Source organism: Pagrus pagrus (assembly GCF_965226575.1).
Source record: "Pagrus pagrus genome assembly, chromosome: 17".
In the NCBI taxonomy this organism is placed as follows: Eukaryota; Metazoa; Chordata; class Actinopteri; order Spariformes; family Sparidae; genus Pagrus; species Pagrus pagrus.
In genome coordinates this window covers 1,604,247-1,628,992 of record NC_140201.1, presented here as the reverse complement: position 1 = coordinate 1,628,992, position 24,746 = coordinate 1,604,247, and the positions used below count along the sequence as shown (strand labels likewise).

The window sequence follows — 24,746 nt, the reverse complement described above, 5'->3', positions numbered from 1 at the left end:
GTACTGTATCAGTTAACATGTGTGAATTAAATGTGTTGTGTTACATTTTAGCTGTTTTCTTTTTCCGCAGTTTGAGATTAAATACCTCAAAATTAAAATGTTTTTTTGAAGTTTGAAGACGTTTTCTGAAATTAAATAAAAGAGAATCATTTGACTGAAGAGACTGAAGATTAGTTTTACGTTTTACTTTTCATAATAGTTGCAAACAAGGTGATTTACCAACAATAAAAGCTAAAGTGGTGAGAAAACCGCTCAAATAACAGCAAAAGATCAGTTCTTCAATCCTTCGTACCTCCTTAAACTGTCGTCAACTAAAAATAAAACATAAAAATTAACAACATTTTTACCAAAAACATGTTCTGTGACTAAAAGTGAAAAAGAAAACGTTACAGTTGAATTATTCACATGAAAGTGTAAATGTTTTAGCTGCTGTTCCCACTCACAGTCAGTGTAATTCTGTCTGCTGGTGTTATTTAAGGCAGCTGAACCACAGCGAACATGTTTCCATGAGATTAAACAGGAACAGCAGATAAAACAGGAAACAAGGCTAAAAACTGAACATCAGCAGGAGATGAGTGACACAGAGCTGCAGCTGAAACACTGAGTGCAGGAGAAGAAGAAAAACATCTTGTCAGGACACTTTGAGGGAAACGTAAACACATTTATTTAATTATTTCTATTTGACGACATTGTGTCGTCAAATAGAAATAATGAAATAAATGTGTTGTCATATTCGACACATTTCCCCTCAAAGTATCTGTAGTAATCTACAGTATAATGTAGTAATCTACAGTAATCAACAGTATACAGTAGTAATCTACAGTCTACAGTAGATTACTGTAAAACATTTCATGACGTAAACGACAGTAGGAGACACGTCAGGCTGTTGAAAGTTCAGCGACAGAATCAGACTGAATAAAAACACAAACAGTTGAAAAGATAAAATGAGTAATCAGATCCGTGGAGGCTGTCACAGTTCAGATTCAGGTCTGCTCTCTCCTCCAGCAGTGATCCTGTTTTCAGTCCCAGAGGATCACCACGTCCGCCTGCCGTGTGGCGGCTCCGACAGTTCTGATGTGGTCTGGACTCATCAGGACCGGAAGGTCCTGGTGACCCGACAGGGGAGCTACGAGACCAACAAGGACCCCCGACGTTACCTTCTGCAGCCCGACGGCAGCCTGCGCCTGCAGCAGCTCGACGACTCCGACAGCGGAGAGTATAGCTGCAACCAGCAGCTGGTGGCCGAGCTGCAGGTGCTCACAGGTAGACTGAGAGTGGTGCATTGTGGGACATATGCAGAAGGGTGTCTTTAAAGCTGAAGCAGACACTTTCTAGAGGAAGACAGTTGATTATTGAGTCTCACTCCCAGGTCATCCCGGTGACCCTGTTTGTTTCTGGCCCTCAGGCGATGACTTCAGGGTGCCTGCAGGCCGGACGCTGCTGCTCCCCTGCAGCAGCTCCTCTAAAGCCAGACAGAAGTGGTTCTACAAGAGGGACGGAGGGAGGCGAGAGCTGATCTTCACCTGGTTCAGAAACGGTACGATGAAACCGGAGAGGAGTCGGCTCAGCTACGAGAACGACGCGCTGCAGATCCGCGACCTGCAGCCAGAGGACGCTGGACAGTATCAGTGCAGCGGGAAGACGAGCGAGGCCACCGTCCTGACAGGTGGGTCCGGTTTATTTACACTTTCCTTTAAAAGTTGATTCATAAATCATTTCCATTGAACAGGAATGTCTGCTTTGCATCAGTCTTACAAAGAACAACATGTTCTCAGAGACGTCACAAATCTAAAAAGATCTTTGTTTTGGTTCATCAGTGCAGCCGCAGCCAACCAGCATCCATCAGACCAGCAGGACAACAACCACACCTGCTGTGATGACAACAGGTGAGATCTGCTCACATTAAAGGCTCAGTGATGATCACATTATTGAGTTTTTGATCTTTTCTACTTCCATTTTTCTTTTTGTCAGACGTGGTTGAAACAAAGAAGAAGCGACCAGAGAACGGTTGGTCTCAGACCCTCACTTCCTGTCTCAGTGCACAGATGTTTGGGTGTTTGCTGACCAGATGTTGTGTCTGCCGTCTCTCTCAGCGCTGCTCGTCGTCGCTGTCGTCAGTCTGGGGTTAATGATCCTCCTCATGGCTGCTGTCTGTGTGTTGCTGACCAGCATGAAGTGCAGGAGGAAGAAGAAAAGCAGAAGTGCAGGTAGGAGCAGGTCTGATGTTCGGAAAGCATCAGTATATTTTAGTACGAAGGAAACGATGTCGGATGTGTTTGTCTGTTACGAGGATAAAACTGGGAACTGTTGCACCTGAGGCCTGTTTTCCTTCCTGCAGGTCAGCCTGTTATCAGTGCTGACTCTGACTGGACTGACGGGTGATAGATCGTTACGTTTTAAAGGAAGCTACCTGAAGGTTCACCTGTGTTAGGTGAATTTATATTATCTTCCAACAAACACAATAAATCGTCCAAACCAAACGTGTGCTCTCACTTACTGTATGATGATTAACTGACCCCAGACAACTTGTTCAAGAGAGAAAAATCACAAAAATGTACTTACAAATATGGGACCCTCTAAATGGCAATTAAACAATTAAAATGCTTTTTAATTGCAGGAAAACTCGCTAATAATTGGGATTATCTCTGGATGAGTTTGCTTTTCTGTTTCTTTTCCCCTCTGTGTCTCGTCAATCATCACAGACGCACCGGAAAAACAGGGAAAGTAGAAAGCAGCAGATCATAAACCTCATCAGACGACACACAGAAGACATTTCATCATCTCACTTTTTTGTCATCTCTGATGACGTCTCTACACAACGACACAGGAGCCACAAACAGCCGTCACTCTTAAACATCTTTAACTTCAGGACGATGTCGGAGCTGCTGAGCAGAGACGGGTGGAAAGATATTAACAAGCCAGCAGCTTTGACTTTAACACACGTCACTACCAAACAACATCCAGCCCTCTCAGTGGGATAGCAACATGTGAAATGAAATGCAAAAGGATAAGTCACACTTAAAATATGAGTCACCCACACAGACACAGTATAATACACAGAAGTCTTAAAGTATCTGATAGTAACTGGACTTGAGTATTAAAAGTAGATTAAAGCTGCATTCACAATCAGTCGACTGAGTATTGAATCTCATGAGAAGCGTTATTCTGATTATCAGAACAGCTGTTTTTAATCTGACTGCTGATGAAGTTAATGAATTTAAACTTTAAAATACGCGACTCAAAATGACTCAAATTAAATGTGTCGCATTATTTTTGGGAGCAAAAACATTCACAAAACAAAAAATATAAATTCAGATATTTCAAAGAATTAACAATCAAGTGAAACACTCAAATATCCGCAGCAGAGTAACTAGTAACTAAAGTACAATATTTGTCTCAGATGTTGTGGAGTGGAAGTATAAGGCAGCAGAGAATGGAAATAGTCAAGTAAAGCACAAGTAACTCCAAAAGTGTCAGACAGAGATCCAGCAGCAGCAGCAGAACCAGAACCAGACTCACAGTTCAGCTGATCAGTCGTCTCCTCCTGAAGCAGAAGTCCAGCAGGTGAAGATCAGATCAGCTGAAGACAGAAGCCTTCACTGAAACACTCACAGGATCAGTCGCCTCAACAAACTCTGATTAAAGAGGAAAACGTCACAACAGTGAACATGACTCAGACTTTCACTGTCTCCACCCACCTCCACTCTGTCTCCACCCACCTCCACTGTCTCCACCCACCTCCACACTGTCTCCACCCACCTCCAATCACCACAGCTGGACCAACCCACCACCTCCACCGACCAATCAGACGACAGAACACACTGAGCTCGTTACCTTCAGTAACTTCTTTAGTTTCTTCATTCTGCTTTCATCTTCTGCTTCCCCCTGCCTCAAAACAACAACAACAACAACAACAATAATAATAATAATAATAATAATAATAATATTGATGATAATATTGATGATAATAGACTCAAAGACACGGTCTAAAACTACATGTTAAAGGACATCAACACATTATAAACATTTAGAAAAACGTCTCCAGAGATTAAAATCGTTCTGTAAATGTGGCTCATTAACAAATAATTAATAATAAAGTAAATGAACTGAATCCTTCGTGCAGCCACAGGAGCAACTCCACCTTCAGAATGTGAAATTAGATCTGAAGAACTGTTTGTTGGTTTTATTAAAACTTTCTCAGCTCAAAATCAAAATGTTTCCTTTTTTAAATTGTACTTTACGAAGCTTCTTCTCAGGAGACATCGAGGAGGAATATATTAATATTATTATTAATATTATTATTAATATTTCTGGTCTGTGTCTCTTTTACTCTTTCACCAGAGTTGACTTCATGTGTCTTTAGTGTCTCAGTTTTCTCTATGAAAGATAAATGAATAAACTGATTAATGAGAATAAATTAATATCGTCACTGATGTAAACAAACGTCTCCACGTCTCTCCTCAGCTCCACAGAGGCGTGAAGACACGGAGCTGCAGCCGTGGACGACGTCCAGCAGACACACCGGTAACACCATCAGATGTTTGTCCTCAGGTCCGTCCTGCAGGTCCGTCCTCAGGTCCGTCCTGCAGGTCTGTCCTCAGGTCCGTCCTCAGGTCTGTCCTCAGGTCTGTCCTGCAGGTCTGTCCTCAGGTCTGTCCTCAGGTCTGTCCTGCAGGTCCGTCCTCAGGTCCGTCCTGCAGGTCTGTCCTCAGGTCTGTCCTGCAGGTCCGTCCTCAGGTCTGTCCTCAGGTCTGTCCTGCAGGTCTGTCCTCAGGTCCGTCCTCAGGTCTGTCCTCAGGTCTGTCCTGCAGGTCTGTCCTGCAGGTCTGTCCTCAGGTCTGTCCTGCAGGTCTGTCCTGCAGGTCTGTCCTCAAGTCTGTCCTCAGGTCTGTCCTGCAGGTCTGATCTGCAGGTCTGTCCTCAGGTCTGTCCTCAGGTCTGTCCTGCAAGTCTGTCCTCAGGTCTGTCCTCAGGTCTGTCCTGCAGGTCTGTCCTCAAGTCTGTCCTCAGGTCTGTCCTGCAAGTCTGTCCTCAGGTCTGTCCTCAGGTCCGTCCTCAGGTCTGTCCTGCAGGTCTGTCCTCAGGTCCGTCCTCAGGTCTGTCCTCAGGTCTGTCCTCAGGTCCGTCCTCAGGTCTGTCCTGCAGGTCTGTCCTCAGGTCTGTCCTCAGGACTGTCCTGCAGGTCTGTCCTCAGGTCTGTCCTCAGGTCCGTCTCCTCCTTTAACACCCCTGTCTCCTCCCTGTCTGCAGAGTGTGAGCTGTACGAGAGTCCGTCTGTGCCGGAGGAGACGATCCATTACGCCTCTCTGGGCCGACAGAACTGGAGGGAGAGACCGAGCAGGACTCCTCCGGACCAGAACCACCACAGAGTCATCTACTCGTCTGTCATCACCAGAGCTGCTGCCAAATAGACTCAAAACAGGAACACAGTGACTGTTTCCTGATGAAGAGGCCGGTTCTGATCCGAGCGTCTCCAGGTTTGTTATCGATCCTCTGAATAAGCTTTTTTCCCTGAATGTTGAAGTTTCTTTAAATGTTCTGATTCTAGTGATTTTCTGGTCGACTGCTGATCTGTTGTCCTGGATATTAATGTAATAAGATTTAAATGTGATTTAAGTTCTAGATATTTTCTGACTTTTGTCAGAAGAAAGTTTGTAATAAAAACGTTTCATTTCAATCCTCCGCTGATGAACTGAAGTTTGATGAAACCTGCTCTGAATTTGTATTTATAAAATGTTTGTTAATAAGAATTAAAGAACAAATAAAACACAAGAGAGGAATAAAGAAACAACAGCTGTGTGTTTACTTCAGAGTGTGTTTATTAAAACTTACTGTTGACAGACATGAACAGCGATGCTACATTTGCTATATGAACAGATAAAGTCTATGATGATGTGAGAGCAGTAACAGTGAGACAGTAACAGTGAGACAGTAACAGTGTGGCAGTAACAGTGAGACAGTAACAGTGAGACAGTAACAGTGTGACAGTAACAGTGAGACAGTAACAGTGTGGCAGTAACAGTGAGACAGTAACAGTGTGACAGTAACAGTGTGGCAGTAACAGTGTGACAGTAACAGTGAGACAGTAACAGTGTGGCAGTAACAGTGAGACAGTAACAGTGAGACAGTAACAGTGAGACAGTAACAGAGTGACAGTAACAGTGAGACAGTAACAGTGTGACAGTAACAGTGAGACAGTAACAGAGTCACAGTAACAGTGTGACAGTAACAGTGTGACAGTAACAGTGTGGCAGTAACAGTGAGACAGTAACAGTGAGACAGTAACAGAGTGACAGTAACAGTGTGGCAGTAACAGTGTGGCAGTAACAGTGAGACAGTAACAGTGAGACAGTAACAGAGTGACAGTAACAGTGTGGCAGTAACAGTGAGACAGTAACAGTGAGACAGTAACAGTGAGACAGTAACAGTGTGACAGTAACAGAGTGACAGTAACAGTGAGACAGTAACAGTGTGACAGTAACAGTGTGACAGTAACAGTGTGACAGTAACAGAGTGACAGTAACAGTGTGACAGTAACAGAGTGACAGTAACAGTGAGACAGTAACAGTGAGACAGTAACAGTGTGACAGTAACAGAGTGACAGTAACAGTGAGACAGTAACAGAGTGACAGTAACAGTGTGGCAGTAACAGTGAGACAGTAACAGTGAGACAGTAACAGTGAGACAGTAACAGTGTGACAGTAACAGAGTGACAGTAACAGTGAGACAGTAACAGTGAGACAGTAACAGAGTGACAGTAACAGTGTGACAGTAACAGTGAGACAGTAACAGAGTGACAGTAACAGTGTGGCAGTAACAGTGAGACAGTAACAGTGAGACAGTAACAGAGTGACAGTAACAGTGAGACAGTAACAGTGTGACAGTAACAGTGAGACAGTAACAGAGTGACAGTAACAGTGTGACAGTAACAGTGAGACAGTAACAGAGTGACAGTAACAGTGTGACAGTAACAGTGAGACAGTAACAGAGTGACAGTAACAGTGTGACAGTAACAGTGAGAGTAACAGTGTGACAGTAACAGTGTGACAGTAACAGAGTGACAGTAACAGTGAGAGTAACAGTGTGGCAGTAACAGTGTGACAGTAACAGTGAGACAGTAACAGTGAGACAGTAACAGTGTGACAGTAACAGTGAGACAGTAACAGTGAGACAGTAACAGTGACAGTAACAGTGACAGTAACAGTGTGACAGTAACAGTGACAGTAACAGTGAGACAGTAACAGTGTGACAGTAACAGTGTGACAGTAACAGTGAGACAGTAACAGTGAGACAGCACGTTTTCCTTCAGCAAGTTCACTGTTTATATTCACATTTTGAGGTCAAAGGTGCCTGAAAGTGAAAGTTTTCACTCCAGAAAATGTAAAACAACAAAAAAAAACAGGTTATGAAATCTGATAAAAAGCTGAAACAAGAAGGAACCGTTCTATCTGCAGTCACGTGATCCGTTTGGGTTCTTGCGATTGGCCACTGTTGAGTACGTGACTTCCTCTTCGACCAATCGCGTCCCTGCTCGGCCGGGTGGGCGGGGATTCTCTGCAAGCTTCACACTGGAATAGTGCAAAGAGTCGTCCTGCAGAGGCGAGAGAGGAATGTAACTAAGTACATTTACTCAGGTACTTGTACTTCCAGTTTGTGCTACTTTATACTTCCACTCCACTCAGTTTATTAGTTACTTTACAGATGACGTTTGTTTGTTTTATTGGCAATCGGATTTAAAAAACTTAATTAATGAAACAATAATCAGTCGACTCATAATAAACACTGTACATGTGAATAGTTTACTTTTACTTTCACTTCTTCAGTGCATTTATTGCCAGAAAGTTACTTTTGATACATTTAACATCGGATACTTTAAGACTTTTACTCGAGTACGGGTGAATTTCACTTGAACCAAAGTCATACTTTAACACGATATCTTAACTTTTACTCAAGTTAGACTTCTGAGTACTTTATACAACCATGAAACGACTTATACTGGAGATAAAAGTAATTATACTTCAGGTTCAAAGAGCTGTGGGGTCAGAATCAAGTTTCCACAGAGAAGAAAAGGCCTCTTGTATCGAGGTCGAAGTAAAAACAGGAGGTGATGCGTCATGTCGACTGACCTCTGTGACCCTCAGACTCATGTTGCTTCTCCGTGAGTTACAGCAGCAAACAGCTGGTTTACCTGAAGAGAAAGCAGAAGGTGAAGGTGAGACATGAAGACAGACTGCAGGACATCACACCGCCTCACTGCACGGCCCTCTGGGTAAAGGTTCAGGCCTCTGAGCTGCAGCAGCCCTGAACAGGACGACCACCTGAGGGAGCTACAGAGGCTCGTCTTCCTGTTTCACTGTTGTGTGATGTGCTGTACTTCATGTACTTCATGTACTTCTGTCTGTCATCACTGTGAGATGATGTGCAGTGTTGTGAAAAAGAAACTCCCCCCGGGGTCAATAAAGACCGACCCGTTAACTAACTACACAAATAAATAAATAAATAAATAAATAAACTCTCTTTGTTTTCATGACTGAATAAACAAACTGACTTTAAAGGACAACACAGTTTCAAACTATACGACTGTTTATATTTCTGACTTTGTATTATGACCTCATTAATATTGCACAGTGACATCACTAGTGACTAGTGTGACATCATATCAGAGGGTGTTGACAAATGGTAAGCAGAGTGACTGAGGCGGATGCAGGAGGAAGTAGAAGAAGATATATTTATATTTATTTATTTATTTATTTGTTTGTTTATTTATTTATTTACCTTTATATTTATTTATAGATTTGTTTTTATCAAATAAACTCTTCTTCTGTGTGTTGCAGTGATGCAGTTTATAGAAATGTATAAAGTTAAGAGTCAGGTCAGTGTCTCATTTCTCCAACACTCAGCCTGAATATTAAAGCTTCCTCTCCAGATGTGCACAGTGTCTCCAGATGTGCGCAGTGTCTCCGGATGTGCGCAGTGATGTGAGCTGGACTTCCTCTCAGAAACACTGTGACTTCCTGTAACTGACTCGTCAGTAGGCCTAAACGAAAGTGAAAGTATGAAAGAGAAACTAAACGAGCTGTTTGTCTCGAGGCAGCGGACAGAGACACATCTCTGACTTCTGTTCAGGAAACTACTTCAAAACACAGAAAAGAAGAAGAAGTAGAAGCAGCAGCAGCAGTCAGCTGTAGTCGGTCACAGCCCAGCTCTGCTCCTCGTCTTCCTCCTCCTCCTCTTCCTCTCAGCACCATGCCGGACTCCCAGCTGTGCCTGGAGGCCCTGTCGGCGCTGTCCGGCTGTAACGTGGAGGCGACCAGCGGGGCCTCGCTGCTCACCCCGCAGGACTTCGTCAACATCGTCACCCTCAAGGAGTTTTACAAGCAGGAGGGCTTCAAGGAGCTGGAGTACCCCAGCATCGGGACCCTGTCCCTGCAGGACCCGGACGAGCAGGACCTGTACAGCTCCCCACAGGCGCTGACCGAAGGGCCCGGGCCGGAGCCGAGCCCCCGGACCACCGTGAAGATCAACCCGCAGGACTTCTTCGACCCTCAGTACAACTACGACTTCACCAACATCAAGGTGAGGTCACCTGCCGGGGCACACCTGAGCTCAGGCTGCTGCTCTGTATACATGTTTCTATACCTAACGTGGATAATCTCAATCATTGAAAGTGTATTTGGATCAATAACATGATTATTAGGCTTTCTGTATGTTTACTAATAGAATAAGTGAGATTAACTGTGACTTCACTCCTGTTTTAACCACAGACAGACACACACACACACACACACACACACACACACACACACACACTGCACTGTTTACTGCACGATGACGGATTTACAATGTGTGAATAAAAAAAAATCTGATCAGATCAGAACCAGGCTGGTAATCTGGATACAGCAGAGGTGAGGTCAGGCTGCCACCTGCTGGACATCACAACACACTGCAGTTATATAATACTGTGAGAGCAGCAGGTGAGTCACTGATAGGTGATCAGAAACAGGTAGGAACGGGAAACAGACAGGAGGAGGGGAAGAAGAAGAAGAAGAAATATCCAGAATATTAAATCACCTCTGCCTTCTTTACCTTCATGTGTGCAACTTCTTAAAAAACAGAAATGTGAGACGTGTGTGTCCTGAGAAGCTGGTGATCATCAGAGTGATCATCAGATCATCAGAGTGATCAGAGTGATCATTAGAGTGATCAGATCATCAGAGTGATCATCAGGGCCCAGTATTTCAAAAGTGATCTGACAGGATTATCCTGGTCGGATTGGATTAAATCTAGATCTGATCTGAAAACTGGGTATTTCAACACAGATCCAGAAAATCCTGATCCTGAAGATCAGGATCCAGCTCTGGTAATCCAATCCTCCCTTGAACCCAGATAAAAGGCTGGATTTGGGTATTTCAAAACACAAGGCAGATATCTGGATCAACTTGATACCAAAATTTCAGGATCACTTGAATCCCACCTCAGAGGTGGATTTGACTTGGATTGACAAAGTTTCAGCTCCACTTCTCCCAGATATTGTTACTCAAGATGTTCATTACACTTAATCTAAAGTGTCAGTGTTGTACTTTTAACAAATAATTAAAGTAATTGTAAGAAATTTAAAACATAGTAAAATATTTTAATTTCATTTAAATCACTGACCAAGGTATATACTATGAAAGCAATGCTATTACAATTTTGAGCAGTTTCAAGCACTTTATTCAAACTCCAATTACTTGAAAACCTTAAATGTATCAATGCAATTAAAGCATTTCCAAGGATTTCCAGCACTCGCCCTGTTGTAGCTGAGTGTCCATGGCTGTGAGTGGACTCTGAAAGTAGAAGGTGTGTGAGTATCTTAATCCACAATCCTACATTGTGTTTATGTACACAACAACATGCTATCATCACCAGCATTACTGTAGCACTCTGACACTTCTGAGCAAACCGTGTAGTTAATACTCAAACTGTGTAGCGTCATGTTTTCTAAGTACTGCAGGTCTGTGCACATGGAGCCTATTTATAAGTCTGCTGTGTTGCCAATGACGTCACGCTAACGACAGCCCGCTAGCTGCTTAACACACAAGTCAATGGAGCCGGGCTAGCTCCTGCTAGCTCCTGCTAGCACGGCCGCGGCTCAATTAGAGATCGCTACGGCCTGGTTTTAATAAGGTGACGATTCAAATAGTTGGCTTGCATGATATGTTGGTTGGCGTCCGTATGGTCTTTTAACCGCTGCACATTAGACGACGGTAAACTCAGACTTTTGACGTGAAAGTCGCGCTCTCAGCTGCTCCTTTTGCGGAGTAGTCCGCCATGTTTCAGATCGCGGAGGCGGAGACTTGAGATCTGGAAATCCGTATCCGGCCAGGTCGGGATCACGGTGATCCACCCTGCCAGTGTTTTGAAATACTCAGATAAAGTCAGCAGGATCACCGTGATCCATGACTGAGAAAAGCAGGATTTCATTATCCGGATTACTCTGATCCAGATTACAAGTTTTGAAATACTGGGCCCAGATGATCACTCTGATGATCTGATCACTCTGATGATCTGATCACTCTGATGATCTGATCACTCTGATGATCTGATCACTCTGATGATCAGATCATCAGAGTGATCAGATCATCAGAGTGATCAGATCATCAGAGTGATCAGATCATCAGAGTGATCATCTGGGCCCAGTATTTCAAAACTTGTAATCTGGATCAGAGTAATCCGGATAATGAAATCCTGCTTTTCTCAGTCATGGATCACGGTGATCCTGCTGACTTTATCTGAGTATTTCAAAACACTGGCAGGGTGGATCACCGTGATCCCGACCTGGCCGGATACGGATTTCCAGATCTCAAGTCTCCGCCTCCGCGATCTGAAACATGGCGGACTACTCCGCAAAAGGAGCAGCTGAGAGCGCGACTTTCACGTCAAAAGTCTGAGTTTACCGTCGTCTAATGTGCAGCGGTTAAAAGACCATACGGACGCCAACCAACATATCATGCAAGCCAACTATTTGAATCGTCACCTTATTAAAACCAGGCCGTAGCGATCTCTAATTGAGCCGCGGCCGTGCTAGCAGGAGCTAGCAGGAGCTAGCCCGGCTCCATTGACTTGTGTGTTAAGCAGCTAGCGGGCTGTCGTTAGCGTGACGTCATTGGCAACACAGCAGACTTATAAATAGGCTCCATGTGCACAGACCTGCAGTACTTAGAAAACATGACGCTACACAGTTTGAGTATTAACTACACGGTTTGCTCAGAAGTGTCAGAGTGCTACAGTAATGCTGGTGATGTTGTCATGTTGTTGTGTACATAAACACAATGTAGGATTGTGGATTAAGATACTCACACACCTTCTACTTTCAGAGTCCACTCACAGCCATGGACACTCAGCTACAACAGGGCGAGTGCTGGAAATCCTTGGAAATGCTTTAATTGCATTGATACATTTAAGGTTTTCAAGTAATTGGAGTTTGAATAAAGTGCTTGAAACTGCTCAAAATTGTAATAGCATTGCTTTCATAGTATATACCTTGGTCAGTGATTTAAATGAAATTAAAATATTTTACTATGTTTTAAATTTCTTACAATTACTTTAATTATTTGTTAAAAGTACAACACTGACACTTTAGATTAAGTGTAATGAACATCTTGAGTAACAATATCTGGGAGAAGTGGAGCTGAAACTTTGTCAATCCAAGTCAAATCCACCTCTGAGGTGGGATTCAAGTGATCCTGAAATTTTGGTATCAAGTTGATCCAGATATCTGCCTTGTGTTTTGAAATACCCAAATCCAGCCTTTTATCTGGGTTCAAGGGAGGATTGGATTACCAGAGCTGGATCCTGATCTTCAGGATCAGGATTTTCTGGATCTGTGTTGAAATACCCAGTTTTCAGATCAGATCTAGATTTAATCCAATCCGACCAGGATAATCCTGTCAGATCACTTTTGAAATACTGGGCCCAGATCATCAGAGTGATCATTAGAGTGATCAGAGTGATCATCAGTAGAAATAATGAGCGACACCAGCAGTAACACTGTTCAGTACTCGACTGTGAGTTCAGGTCTCAGGACGTCGTCTTTCATCAGGATTGATGCAGAAACATTGTGATTAGCATGTAGCATATTAGCATCATGTTTCCTTTAAGTGTGTCCAGTTCTGACCCTGTTCACCTCTCTGTCCACCTCCAGGACGGCAGCACCAAGCACTTGCGTGGTAACGAGCCGTACATGCGCCCCTGCGGGTGGAACCGGGTCGCCCTGCGGGTCACCAAGAAGTATGACGACAGCGACGTCTGGCTGGGGACGGGGAAGGACGCCTGGCCCGTCTCCTACAACGGACACAACATGGACGGCTCCCTCGGCATCATCCTGACCCACGGCGGGAGCCCGTCCGACGAGCCCAGCTTCCTGGATGCCGCGGCCACCTCTCTGGTCACAGAGGGGACGAGGGGCCGAGGAGCGTACTCCACGCCGGACATCAAGATGGCGGAGAAGTACTGCAAGAAGTTCAAGTCCAAAGTGGACGGGAAGACGTACAAAGTGGTTCTTCAGAACCGCATCAACCCGGAGAAGAGGGTGAAGTGCCAGAGAGATAACATCTGGGTGGTGTACATCCCCGAGGGCCACACCGAAGTCCAGACCAGGGCCACCGTGCAGGAGTCCATCCGCCCGTACGGGCTGCTGCTGATGCAGGCGTGAGGAGACGTCCTGTCTTCAGATTATCAGGAGATCAATCAAGTCAACCTGAAGGTTTATTGATCATCAACAACAGACCTCTCCACTGGGATCAGATGGTGAACAGGTCTGTTTACATGTTTCAGAGTTTACTCATCACTCCGTTGGATCCTAATCTCATCCTGCTTCACTGACTCGCGGTACCAGGTGACGTCTGCCGAACCCGAAACCTTCAGCTGCCTTATTTCAAGTTCTGTAGAAATCCGATAACCTTTTTCTTTGTGTGACGCTCAGATCTTTTACAGTCGACAGTGTAACGACGGGAGAATAAAAAGAAAGTGAACATGTGGTTTTGTGTCCAGCTGTTGTCTTCAGCAGTGGACACGATGTGTTCAAATGTAACAAAAGACTGTAGGAAAGATGAAAACAAGACTAAACCGGTGAACTTTGCCTCTGAGAAGCTGATCATGCTGCCATCTAGTGGACATAATGTGATTTCTGTCTCTCTTGTGGTAAACGGATCGATCTGTGGTTAAAGGATAAAGTGATGTCAGAGTAGTGACACTGAGTTCTTCCAGAATTGAGCTGATTTGAATTGTTACTTTACTTTTATTCTTTATTGTTGCACAAAATGACCTGAGTTGAATAAATGATGATCGATGATGAATTATGAGTTTCCAGAAAGGTTTTTATGATTCTGATGTTCTTTGTCCTTTCGTCTCATGAACATTGTGTCAGGTGGATGTTTTGATGTGGGATAATTACTGAACCTGTTCCTCCTGTTTGTGTTGTGAGGGAGAAACACATTTGTATGTAATTAAATGATACACAGATCCTGGAGTGTGTGACGTGTTGTTAATGTGGTTAAATAAGGTGTTTCATCTCTTCACTCGATGCTTTATTGTGAAATAGTACGAACCACAAACTTCAACTATAAAATATACACCGTGTTGTCTTCTTCACACAGTTTTTGTTTTTGAACACATTTTCCTTCAGAAAGCAGAGAAACTTTCACCGATTGTTTTTCTTTCACTTCACTTGACTTGACGACCTCAAGCCGGCGAAACTTGTTTTCTGACACGACGACGTCAGCGCTCAGCAGCATTACTCAAACTGCACACGGACATGAAGACGTCACAAGCTACTTTAATACATATTAATCGGAAGATTAAATACGAGTACAGTTACATGACTGAAATATTACCCAATCACAAGCAGTACATCGTAATGTGCTGTATTTAATGCTGAATTTACAAGAAGGCACCAATGATTTAAAATATGTTGCAGCTGTTTCACAAAGTTTGTAAAGTTTCTCTTCAGGACGCCACGACTGTTAAAATCATGTGATTTGTAAAGGGACCCTGGGATGTGAATTCTCTTGTTTACATGACATTTCCTGCAACAGTTGTGTAAAACAGATCACAGCAGCTGTGTGACAGGCCACATGTTTCTTTAACGTATTTATATTGATAATGTAAAAATGACTCATTACATTGAAAACTCATTATTTGTGATTAAAATAGTGGTTGTTGGTTGTTGGTGATCTATAAGTGACCCACAGATGAACCTGATGGGGACTCAACCCTGCTCGACACTGTACTTCAGTACTTGAGTAGATGTACTTGCATTTTCCACCACCAGGTGGCGACACTGCCACAAACACACACTTGTTATTATAAAAGAGGACCTTCATTGACCTGAAGGATCAAAACCACATGCCTACACGCAACCTATCTCTAATCTACTGTTTTTAGGAAATGTGAGAAATGAGAAAATGTCCTCTCTGGTTCACAGACGTCTGAAGACAGAGGCACAGGACACAAACACACACCACTCACCTGAGCACAGGTAGAGTCCAACGATGATGACGACACAGAGGACGAGTGAAGCTGGAAGAACACAGATCCCCAAAGTCCAACACGGCTGCCTGGCTGCTGACTCCCCACCAGCTCCTGGAAACAGAGAGCACAGCGACAGTTCACGGACTGATCCTTTAATTTCTCTGCTCTCATTATGGAGATGTGGAGATCAAACCGCTGGTGTCACCTTTCAGACATCAGGTGACATGAAAACAAAGTGCTGCCTCACTTCAGGACAAACGGCAGCTTTAAAACCAAGTGAAACTTTTTGCATGAAGCAGAAGATGTAAAGTTTTTTTCATATATTTTAATAAATAAATGACCTTCTCACCATCGACAGCCAGATGAATCCCTCTGTTGACACAAACAGCTGCTCCTGCACACCGCCCGGTGCAGAAGTACAGCCCGGCGTCCGTCTCCTCCACCTGCACGATGTCCAGCCCGACGGCGCCGTCCTCCAGACCTCCGCTGCTGCTGACCCGTCTGTCTGCAGTGTGGAAGTCGACCTCTTCGTCTCTGAACTTGTTCAGCCTGACGGTCAGCAGAGGCAGCAGCTGATCTGAGCGCAGGTGGTACCAGGTGACGTCACTGCTGGATGTCAGGTTGCAGGTCAGAGAGGCGTTCTGCCCAGCCCGGACCACCAGGGCAGAGCGGAGAACAGGTGAGGCTGGGGACAGGTGACCTCCTGCGACACCTGAGGAGGAGGAGGACGCTCTTTGTGATACTTTATATTTATAGTGGACAATACACACAATGTATACAATACAGAAGATATGGCCAAAAGTGTGCAGACACCCATTTCCATTACTTTGTTGCTCACACGTCTATACGTTTTTTGGTTTGTTTGTTTGTTTTTAACTTTTCTGGGGCCTTCGCTCCAATTAAGTGAAATGTTAAAGATGTTATTTGCACCCGAAGCTCCAGAAATGTTTTGTGAACTACGAAACTTCACCTGACTTTATATCAGCATGGAGGAGGAGATGATGACTCCATCAATCCACTTAGAAATCCTTGAAAAAGACGCTCCTCATTTGTGCAGAACTTGCCTTAAAGAAATCGTGTTTTTAAGTTTTCTTCAGTATCAAAGTGAAACAGTGGCAGTTGTCTGTACACCCACAGCTACACTGCTAACAGGAAGTGCTAACAGCTAATTCTGCAAAGTTCTAATGGAGTTCTGAGGTTTTATTTATTTATTTTGGTTGTTTTTCTGTTTTAAATCATCTCCAGCTGCTTCAGAATGATGCAACTCTGTTTCACTGTGAAGCTCCAGAAATGTTCTGTGAACTACGAGACTTCAGCTGACTTTATATCATCAGGAGGAGATGATGGCTGAGCCTGACTTTATATCATCAGGAGGAGACGATGGCTGAGCCTGACTTTATATCATCAGGAGGAGACGATGACTGAGCCTGACTTTATATCATCAGGAGGAGACGATGGCTGAGCCTGACTTTATATCATCAGGAGACGATGACTGAGCCTGACTTTATATCATCAGGAGGAGACGATGGCTGAGCCTGACTTTATATCATCAGGAGGAGACGATGACTGAGCCTGACTTTATATCATCAGGAGGAGATGATGGCTGAGCCTGACTTTATATCATCAGGAGGAGACGATGGCTGAGCCTGACTTTATATCATCAGGAGGAGATGATGGCTGAGCCTGACTTTATATCAGCATGAAGACTGGATTTACATTTCTGGGTGAACTTTTCCTTTTAAGCTACTTAATGCATATAAACTACAGACCAGTGCTTCCCAACGCCGGAGCCCTCAGATACATTTCAGAAGTCAGATGATTAAGAAAAAAAAGCATATTTGTGTTTAAAACTGAATCATTTCTGTCGTTTCTTTGATTTTTATACTGTTCTGATGTTCTGTTGTTCTGATACTGGTACCAGCACCACACACATCTGGACTCTGACACTATCTGTTTGCCACTTAACAGATTGTCTTACTGCACACGTAGCCAACACACACACATTAATATTTAATACACTGGTGTTGGATTGCAGACACACAAAGTTCAGGTATTGTCCTCAGTATCAGAAATATAAATGGGCTCAGTAGGTCTGTTTCTAACCGGACTGGTGTCAGGACCGCTCACAGGTGCTCAGCTGACTCAAACCTGCAGCTGCTTTCTCTCACGTTACTTTTGGTTTTGATCATTTGAGAACAAACCACATGACTCATGAACCACAAACAAAACAGCAACAACACATCATAATATATAAAACAACAATCTTCTACATTAAGCCTCGTTTCATCTCAAGGGTCCTGGGATTTCTGCACACAGCACCTTGAAAAGTCATGGACACACCCTTGAATTCAAAGCCTGTTTTCAAATCAGCAAATAAACATGAAATAATCATCACTTACAAATCAGAGTGAGGATCCGAGTGAGAGCTGCCATGACCAGAGCTGCAGGACTCATCAGATCACTGAGGGGACAAAGTGATTTAAGTGACAGGAAGTGGAGGGAACTTTATTGTGAAGCGGGACAGACACAGAGACACGGAGACACGGAGACCACCGACACGTCGGACATCTCACATTAAGTCACATTTCTCCCCGTGATTGGCCTGAAACTGATGACTCTGCGGTTCTGGTGCTGCTTAGGTTTCGTTTCTGTGGAGATCCGTCAAGTTACCTGCACACGTCACACAACGTGGGAAGGAGGACTTCAAAATAAAAGCACAGCAAACGTCCCCCGGTGTTTTCAGGGGAAATAAATCCGTCCAGTTTTTGTTCTTATTCAAAAAATGTCTAAATAATCCAACAGATGTTGTTATTGAACGTCTGCTTCTTCAAATATAATGACACGATGTATCCGAAGTGTTTCATGAATCCAGGGAAGCGTCATTTCATCAGCCAGACGTTTAATAGCCGCTTTTATTTTGGGTGTCTCATACCGGAAATCGAAACTTAGGCTCTCCTTTAAAGGGTGGTGATGTGGTGCGAGTGTAAACACGCACAGACACGCAGACAGGGACTCAGAGAGACGAGGACAGGAGCGAGCTGAGCGTCCACACAGCAGCATCATGAGGACAAGCTGGTAAGAAATGCTGCACTTTTATTTTGAAATAGAAGCTTCATTCACAGTGGAAATGTTTTTTTTTATGTTTAAATTATTTAAACTTATTATTTAAAAGTATTATTATTATTGTGTTATATATTTCTGTGCAGATTTACAGCAACATTTGTGCAACTTTTGCATTAAATATGTCAGAATATAAACTGATAACTGAATGCAGGTTGAAATATCTGCAGCAGCTCAGAGAAAACGTGTTTTTGTTCAGCATGAGACAGTTTGTCTGCAGCTCGTCTGCAGCTGATAACAGGTTGAGTTTCGTTACTGAGGAAACCAACAAGTGACTGAAAACGAAACTTAACCCATCACCTGTTCACCTCCAGCTCACTGATGATAACTGATGCCACAAATCACATCAGAGCAATAAAAACAAGCAGATAAACACAATTTCAAACAAATCCTTCAGTGTGATGACAAATTAACAGGAAGGCTTGAAGAGTTCATTCAGTGAATATGAAGAAGAAACATGTAAAACTGGTTTTCTGAATATTTATTGGCTCATAAGTCGTGTGTAAAGCTTCAACATGAACATATCAGAGTATAAATGTGAGTATATCTCTATCAGTGTCAACGAAATATGAATATAATAAGAGTTAATCAGCCAGAAGTGACCACACCCTGCGTCAGAGGATGGAGCTTCCTGAGAGATGAGTCATGTCAGACTCATTAAAATGATCAATGTTTTAATTCAAATAAATAATCCTCAAATGTCGTTTCATCGAGACTTTCACCATCTATCATCACTACTATTATTAATATTATTATTATTATTATTATACCACAAATATTCTACTTATTATATTCTACTCAAATTTACTTAGTTAATTGTGTAACGTTTGAGTTTTTATTGTGTGTTCAGTGAACATTATTCACCGTTATCCTCTTTGTCCCCGACTCTTTTTGAGTTTTTGATCCTCACGATGACTCGGTGCTGAGTGACGTGGCCGCAGAACAATATCACAGTAGTTTTAGTAAAGTAAAAGTACAAATACGAGTAAAAAAACAAAGTCCTGAATAAAAAATGTAACTTTAATGATAAGGTGAGGGGAGCAGGTGAGCTGAGGCTGATGTGGGGCAGGTGTGGAGGAGGACAGCAGGACGGTTGGACGGTTGTGACTCACTGCTGCTGTTTTTTCAGGGTTTTCACACTTCTGCCGTGTTTCCTGGTCGGCGGTTTAGTTGGTGAGTATCAGCCTGGTTTCATGTTGTTACACACTCATTATCTGTATTTTTAACATCGGTTACATTTTCATCTTCCTCTGTTTTCTCTCCTCCCAGACTCCTCGTCCCCGTCCTCCATGAACCTCCAGTCCGTCACCTCGAGGGTGGGGAACCAGGCCGTCCTTCCCTGCAGCTGGAAGTCTCTGGGCGTGGAGGCCCCGTCCACCTGCCACATCCGGTGGGAGACCCCGGCCGACACCGTGTTGGAGGTGCGGGGGGAGCAGAAGTGGGAGGCCGAGGAGTTCAAGGGCCGGGTGGAGGTTCCCGAGGAGCGGCTGGGGTCCGGGGACTGTTCCCTGATCATCAGCGACGTTCAGATCGGAGACACGGGGAGATACGAGAGCTTCATGGTGGTGGACGGAGCGAGGTCCACAAAGACCCGGAAGTTCATCCAGAGCGTCAGGCTGTTTGTGTCTGGTCAGTCTCTCCTTCTCTTTCTTTTCTTTCTGTCTCTCCTGTTTAGATCCATTAACTTTTCTCATCATCCACACTCAAGTCTGTCTTTTCCTTCGTCCACCTCTTGTCTCTTGTCTCATCGTCTGCTTTGAGTCCACTGTCCTTCATGTAGTCTCATCTTTAACGCTGCTGACGTCTGGACTCTGGACCGTTTGGATCCTGAATGTCACTGAATCTGGTTCTCGTTTCTCCTCTCAGACCACAAATCTCTCCAGCCTCGAGCTCCGGGTGAGGACCTGGTTCTGGATCTCTACACCCGTCACTCGATCAGAGTGGTGTTCCAGGGCAGGTGAGCTGTGGACCATCAAACTGACACGTCTTTACCTTCACATCCTTCTTTTAATGCGTGCGCTCGTCTTGTCTCGTCTCTTAGGTGTTTTATTTCCACATAAATCTCCTTTGAAATGACTGTTTGTGACGTTATGAGTCACACTGTGAAGCCGTGAGAGCCTCAGCGGAAAATAATCACTTTGACTTAGAAGAAACTTTCCAAAGTTAAACGTTCCATTTGTTTCTTCCTGCTGACGTCGACATCGTTTAATCAGACTTTAATCATGTCGTAAAAATCTATTGTCACCGATCATGAAGAATAAATCTTTTAGTTTAAGTACCAGGACCAAAGAGCAGCGATGATTCACGACGTGTTTTGCTCACATTGAATCTGACAGTACGTAACGTTTGCTCTGCAGGAACAGCTCGCAGTGGTCCGACCTGTGGATGAGGGGCGACGGAGACAGCGAGCGTCTGCAGAAACACCCCCACAGAGAGCAGCTGACGATGAAGAAGCTAACGAGCGCGGATGAAGGAACGTACAAAGTTCTGGACGAACACGGCCTCGCTGTCAGCACCGTGCAGCTCTCTGTGGAAGGTGAGAGTCCGACCGGACCTCCAGGTGAATCAGCCGAGCGATCGGCACCGCGTTGGATTGAATTAAAATCATTTTTAAGAAATTAAAGTTTCCGGTGGCACACGGCTCGAAGTTGTTTAAACGTAAGAGGACTGTGTTTACAGCACGATCTGATATCAGCAAGTAATTAACAGCCCAGGATCAATGTCAAAGTTGTTCGCCCAGGAGCGCTGCTATAACCAACCAATCAGGACATTTTTTCTTGTTTCCTTTTTTCTAATCTACAACCTTCCCTGTGGTTTCCTCTAACCCTAACTTCACTGTCTCAAATGCCTAACCGTACCCCCGATTGGTTGGTTATAACAGCGCTCCTGGGCGAACAACTTTGACATTGATCCTGGGCTGTTAATTACTTGGTGATATCAGGAACATCGTGTTTGAGTTCAGATGGAAACTGTGAGAGCTCGTCTGCTCTCTGTCATTTCAGATCCCGTCTCCCTGCAGTCACCCACGTGTTCCCGCCATTCCCCCTCCACCTGCTCACCTGTTCATACATTCACCTCCCTTTTCACCCGATCCCCGTCTGTTGGGACCCCTGCTTCTCTTTTGGACGTCGCCTTTGTCTGCAAGGAAGCTAAAAAAAAAAGAAAGGAATGATCGTTACGTCACTGAATCTCACTTTGGTTTCAGAAACACGCTAAAACCCAACAAATCTAAGACGTCTGATGAAGCAACGCCTCCAGGAAATGAAAGAACGCGTCAGAGAGGAAGGTCTCCCATAGACTTCAATAGAAGCAGCACCACAGTCTGACACCAGAGTGAGATCCAGCAACGTAACGACCCGTCCTTCTTTTTGTAGCTTCCTTGTCTGTCTGCTCCTGACCTGATATCCGTCCTCGCCTGTTCCCCTCGTCTCATTTTGCATTTTTCACCTTTAAGTTTATGATTTGCACTTTTATCACACGTAACTGACGTGACTCATCTTTTACAGAAAGCTCCACAGCTTCCAGATTGCAGCAGAATCGGGAAAATGAAGCACCAACAGGTGAGAAAAAAAAACATTCATCTAAGTTTCTGCTGAAGAGAAAAACGTTCATGATCTAAATGTTCTGAATCCTTCTCGTCCTCTGATGTTTCCAGATGACGCTGCCGACAGCAGCAGCTCAGCTCTCCTCCTCCTCCTCCTGTCTGCTCTCGCCACCACTTTCCCGATTCTTCATCTGCTCTGAGAAAATGTTTCGTACATGAACTTCTGTAAACCACTAAAACCATTTGCACTAAAACCAGTGCGACGTGTGACGGCATCGTGTTTCTGAACTGAGCCAGGTGAGCCGCCAGGTGAGCCGCCAGGTGTGACTGTAAGTTAAGAACAGAGTGAAGATCTGAGAGACGAGAGGCTGCCATCGGATCAGTGTCTTTAAAGGAGTAGTTCAACATTTTAAGATAGCCACTGTCTTGCTCAGAGTTAGATGGTCAGAAATTCCAGCAACAGTTGAGGCACATTCGTCCCCATGTGACTGTTCTTTGTAATGTTTTCTTTTTATAACGCTCAGATAAGGTGTGATTTTTTCTTGTGGTCTCACGGGGAAGTTGTTCTGTTGCTGGAGTTTCACCAGTGTTGTAAAAAAATACCCAAAAGTCAAACCTGAGTGAAAGTGAAGCTTGTGTGTTAAAATATGACTTTGGTAAAATTAAAAGTCGCCCATGTGAAGAGTACTTGAGTTAAAACCTTAAAGTATCTGATTTTAAATGTAATGTAAGTAACAAAAGGGCAAGTCAAAGTAAAAGAGACATAAATTAACATGCAGGTATTTGCTGATAATCTGGTCGATGTGACGTTCAGTGTTTTTATTCTCTGTGTGATCAGTTTCAGACAAACTAAAGTCATTTAAAAAGACACTACTGTGACTCTGATGTAATCTGCAAAGTAACTAAAGTTATTAATAAATGTAGTGGAATAAAAAGTGAAGTGGTAGTGAAATGAAAGTAGAAGCACCTCATGCTTATCTTAGCTTAGCATAAAGACTGGAGGCAGAAGGAAACTGTTAGCCTGGCTCTGTCCCAAGTTCAGAAACACAAACACAAACAGTCCTGAAGCTAATTAATCAACATGCTGTGACTCATTTAGTTTAATACGACGGCATGTTAGGGCCATTGTAGGGTAGAGAGAGGAGGAGGAGGAGGAGGAGCAGGAGGAGCAGGGTCACTTTATCTGAAAAAACTCAATAACTGAGATTAAAGTGGTGAATTTATGAGAAAAACTCACAAATGTTACTTGTTTTTATTGTGAACTTTCTACTTTAATCTTGGACATTATGATTTTACCCTCCTCCCCCAGTTCTGATCTGATTTCACCTATAATGTCGCCAACACGCCGTTGTAGTTTAATCACGTGTGAAAAGACAAAAGGTCGACGCCACCACAGCTGCAGTCTGTTACCCTGCTGCCGTCTGACACGAGATACAGACGACTCGCTGCCGCAGCTTCACTCCTGTGTGTGTGTGTGTGTGTGTGTGTGTGTGTGTGTGTGTGTGTGTGTGTGTGTGTGTGTGTGTGTAGCTTCAGGAAGTACAAACAGAAATCTCTATTATTACAATGCTATTAGTGAAAATTCATTTTAATCTTGAAAAGCAACTTTTCTTTCAAATGAATAATTCTTGAGTATTTGCTGAGTGAAGTTTCGTTACAGGATAGTTTGATGTCGTCTCTGTGTGTGAACATCTGACACAGTGAAGAGACACAAAGTAACACAACATCATCAGCACATTACACCAGCATGTCTGAACTATCAGGATGACGAGTGGCCCGTGTTTATTAAAACTCTTTATATAGATCACCTTATATTACGTTTGACCAACTGTTCTTTAAACTAATCAAGTGTGAATCTAACTGAGGGTGACGGCCACAGATTTATTCATTATCATCAATATGTTTGTCTGCGTCGGGCGGATGTGATCTCAGTCATTATAATTACAAATCTCTTGTAAATGAAGCGTTGTGAAATGTTTTGTTTCTGTACAGTGATTAAATTATTTACAGTTGTTTCTTTGTCTTCGCCTTGAATCAAACAACGAGGTGGGAATAAAATGCACAAACACACAGACGTGTTGTATTTCTACGATTCTTTGTTAGACAACGACTTCACACACATTCACACAATTAAATGCAACACGATGACTTCAGCGCAGCGACTGTTAGCAAGTGAGCAAAGGCACAAAACAACATGAAGACTGAGGAGTGACTGAAGGACCAGACGGGTGATGTTCGGTTTTTCTTACAGTCAACAAATCTCAGACGAACAGTTCAGATGTGTTGTGATTCATCTTCTTCCTCTGTGTCATGTTGCTCCAACAACTGGGTGACATGTTCCTTTAATACCGTGAACACACACACACACACACACACACACACACACACAATCCTGCTGCCACCAATACACCAAAAGCACCAAGTGTGGATTAATCCGCCGCTGAAAATAGTCCCCGACAAAGACACCATTTCCTTCTGTTTGCTTGATAAATGAAAAAGCTAACGAAGGAGCTGAGAGCCACAGACACACAGACGTGACAGGAAGTCAAACAGCATCAACACATCGATGGTT

General features: G+C 43.7%; 4 protein-coding genes across 5 annotated transcripts; 3 read left to right on the top strand and 1 right to left on the bottom strand.

The window, feature by feature from the left end:
• Positions 1-944: 944 nt before the first annotated feature.
• LOC311273247 (protein turtle homolog B) lies at positions 945-5,460 on the top strand (the record flags this gene model as incomplete). The annotated part of the gene is made up of 6 exons (XM_084380196.1): positions 945-1,263; positions 1,406-1,666; positions 1,818-1,886; positions 1,972-2,207; positions 4,465-4,524; positions 5,251-5,460. 4 exons carry the CDS (start codon positions 945-947, stop codon positions 2,127-2,129), a joined length of 807 nt encoding a protein of 268 aa, XP_084236322.1. The 3' UTR covers positions 2,130-2,207; positions 4,465-4,524; positions 5,251-5,460.
• A 1,897-nt stretch (positions 5,461-7,357) lies between these two features.
• On the bottom strand, positions 7,358-18,046 carry LOC311272710 (uncharacterized protein). Its single transcript, XM_084379291.1, has 5 exons — positions 17,910-18,046; positions 15,860-16,222; positions 15,508-15,621; positions 8,127-8,188; positions 7,358-7,591 (listed from the first exon to the last, which is right to left on the bottom strand). The coding sequence occupies exons 1-5, from the start codon at positions 17,962-17,964 to the stop codon at positions 7,445-7,447; spliced, it is 741 nt and encodes a 246-aa protein (XP_084235417.1). The 5' UTR covers positions 17,965-18,046; the 3' UTR covers positions 7,358-7,444.
• LOC311272524 (uncharacterized protein) lies at positions 9,068-14,336 on the top strand. Its single transcript, XM_084378987.1, has 2 exons — positions 9,068-9,576; positions 13,184-14,336. Exons 1-2 carry the CDS (start codon positions 9,247-9,249, stop codon positions 13,691-13,693), a joined length of 840 nt encoding a protein of 279 aa, XP_084235113.1. The 5' UTR covers positions 9,068-9,246; the 3' UTR covers positions 13,694-14,336.
• A 458-nt stretch (positions 18,047-18,504) lies between the features above and the next one.
• Positions 18,505-24,248, top strand: igldcp (Ig-like domain-containing protein). Of its 2 annotated transcripts, none has more exons than XM_084380233.1 (7): positions 18,505-18,585; positions 19,760-19,803; positions 19,900-20,259; positions 20,497-20,587; positions 20,988-21,166; positions 22,137-22,190; positions 22,286-24,248. In XM_084380233.1, the coding sequence occupies exons 1-7, from the start codon at positions 18,572-18,574 to the stop codon at positions 22,372-22,374; spliced, it is 831 nt and encodes a 276-aa protein (XP_084236359.1). In that variant the 5' UTR covers positions 18,505-18,571; the 3' UTR covers positions 22,375-24,248. The 2 variants fall into 2 exon arrangements, with proteins under 2 accessions (XP_084236359.1, XP_084236358.1); XM_084380232.1 differs by having other exon boundaries at positions 20,988-21,190.
• Positions 24,249-24,746: the final 498 nt, after the last annotated feature.

What these genes read in the sequence shown, in the direction of transcription:
- LOC311272524 (XM_084378987.1), top strand. Translation starts at nt 9,247, where the DNA reads ATGCCGGACTCCCAGCTGTGCCTGGAGGCCCTGTCGGCGCTGTCCGGC. An exon ending in ACGACTTCACCAACATCAAG is followed by an intron (nt 9,577 to 13,183) that starts GTGAGGTCACCT and finishes GTCCACCTCCAG; the next exon opens with GACGGCAGCACCAAGCACTT.
- LOC311272710 (XM_084379291.1), bottom strand. Translation starts at nt 17,964, where the DNA reads ATGAGTCCTGCAGCTCTGGTCATGGCAGCTCTCACTCGGATCCTCACT. An exon ending in GATTCATCTGGCTGTCGATG is followed by an intron (nt 15,622 to 15,859) that starts GTGAGAAGGTCA and finishes CTCTGTTTCCAG; the next exon opens with GAGCTGGTGGGGAGTCAGCA. An exon ending in TGGACTCTACCTGTGCTCAG is followed by an intron (nt 8,189 to 15,507) that starts GTGAGTGGTGTG and finishes CTTTCTCTTCAG; the next exon opens with GTAAACCAGCTGTTTGCTGC.
- igldcp (XM_084380232.1), top strand. An exon ending in CGTCAGGCTGTTTGTGTCTG is followed by an intron (nt 20,260 to 20,496) that starts GTCAGTCTCTCC and finishes TTCTCCTCTCAG; the next exon opens with ACCACAAATCTCTCCAGCCT. An exon ending in GAGTCCGACCGGACCTCCAG is followed by an intron (nt 21,191 to 22,136) that starts GTGAATCAGCCG and finishes CATCTTTTACAG; the next exon opens with AAAGCTCCACAGCTTCCAGA.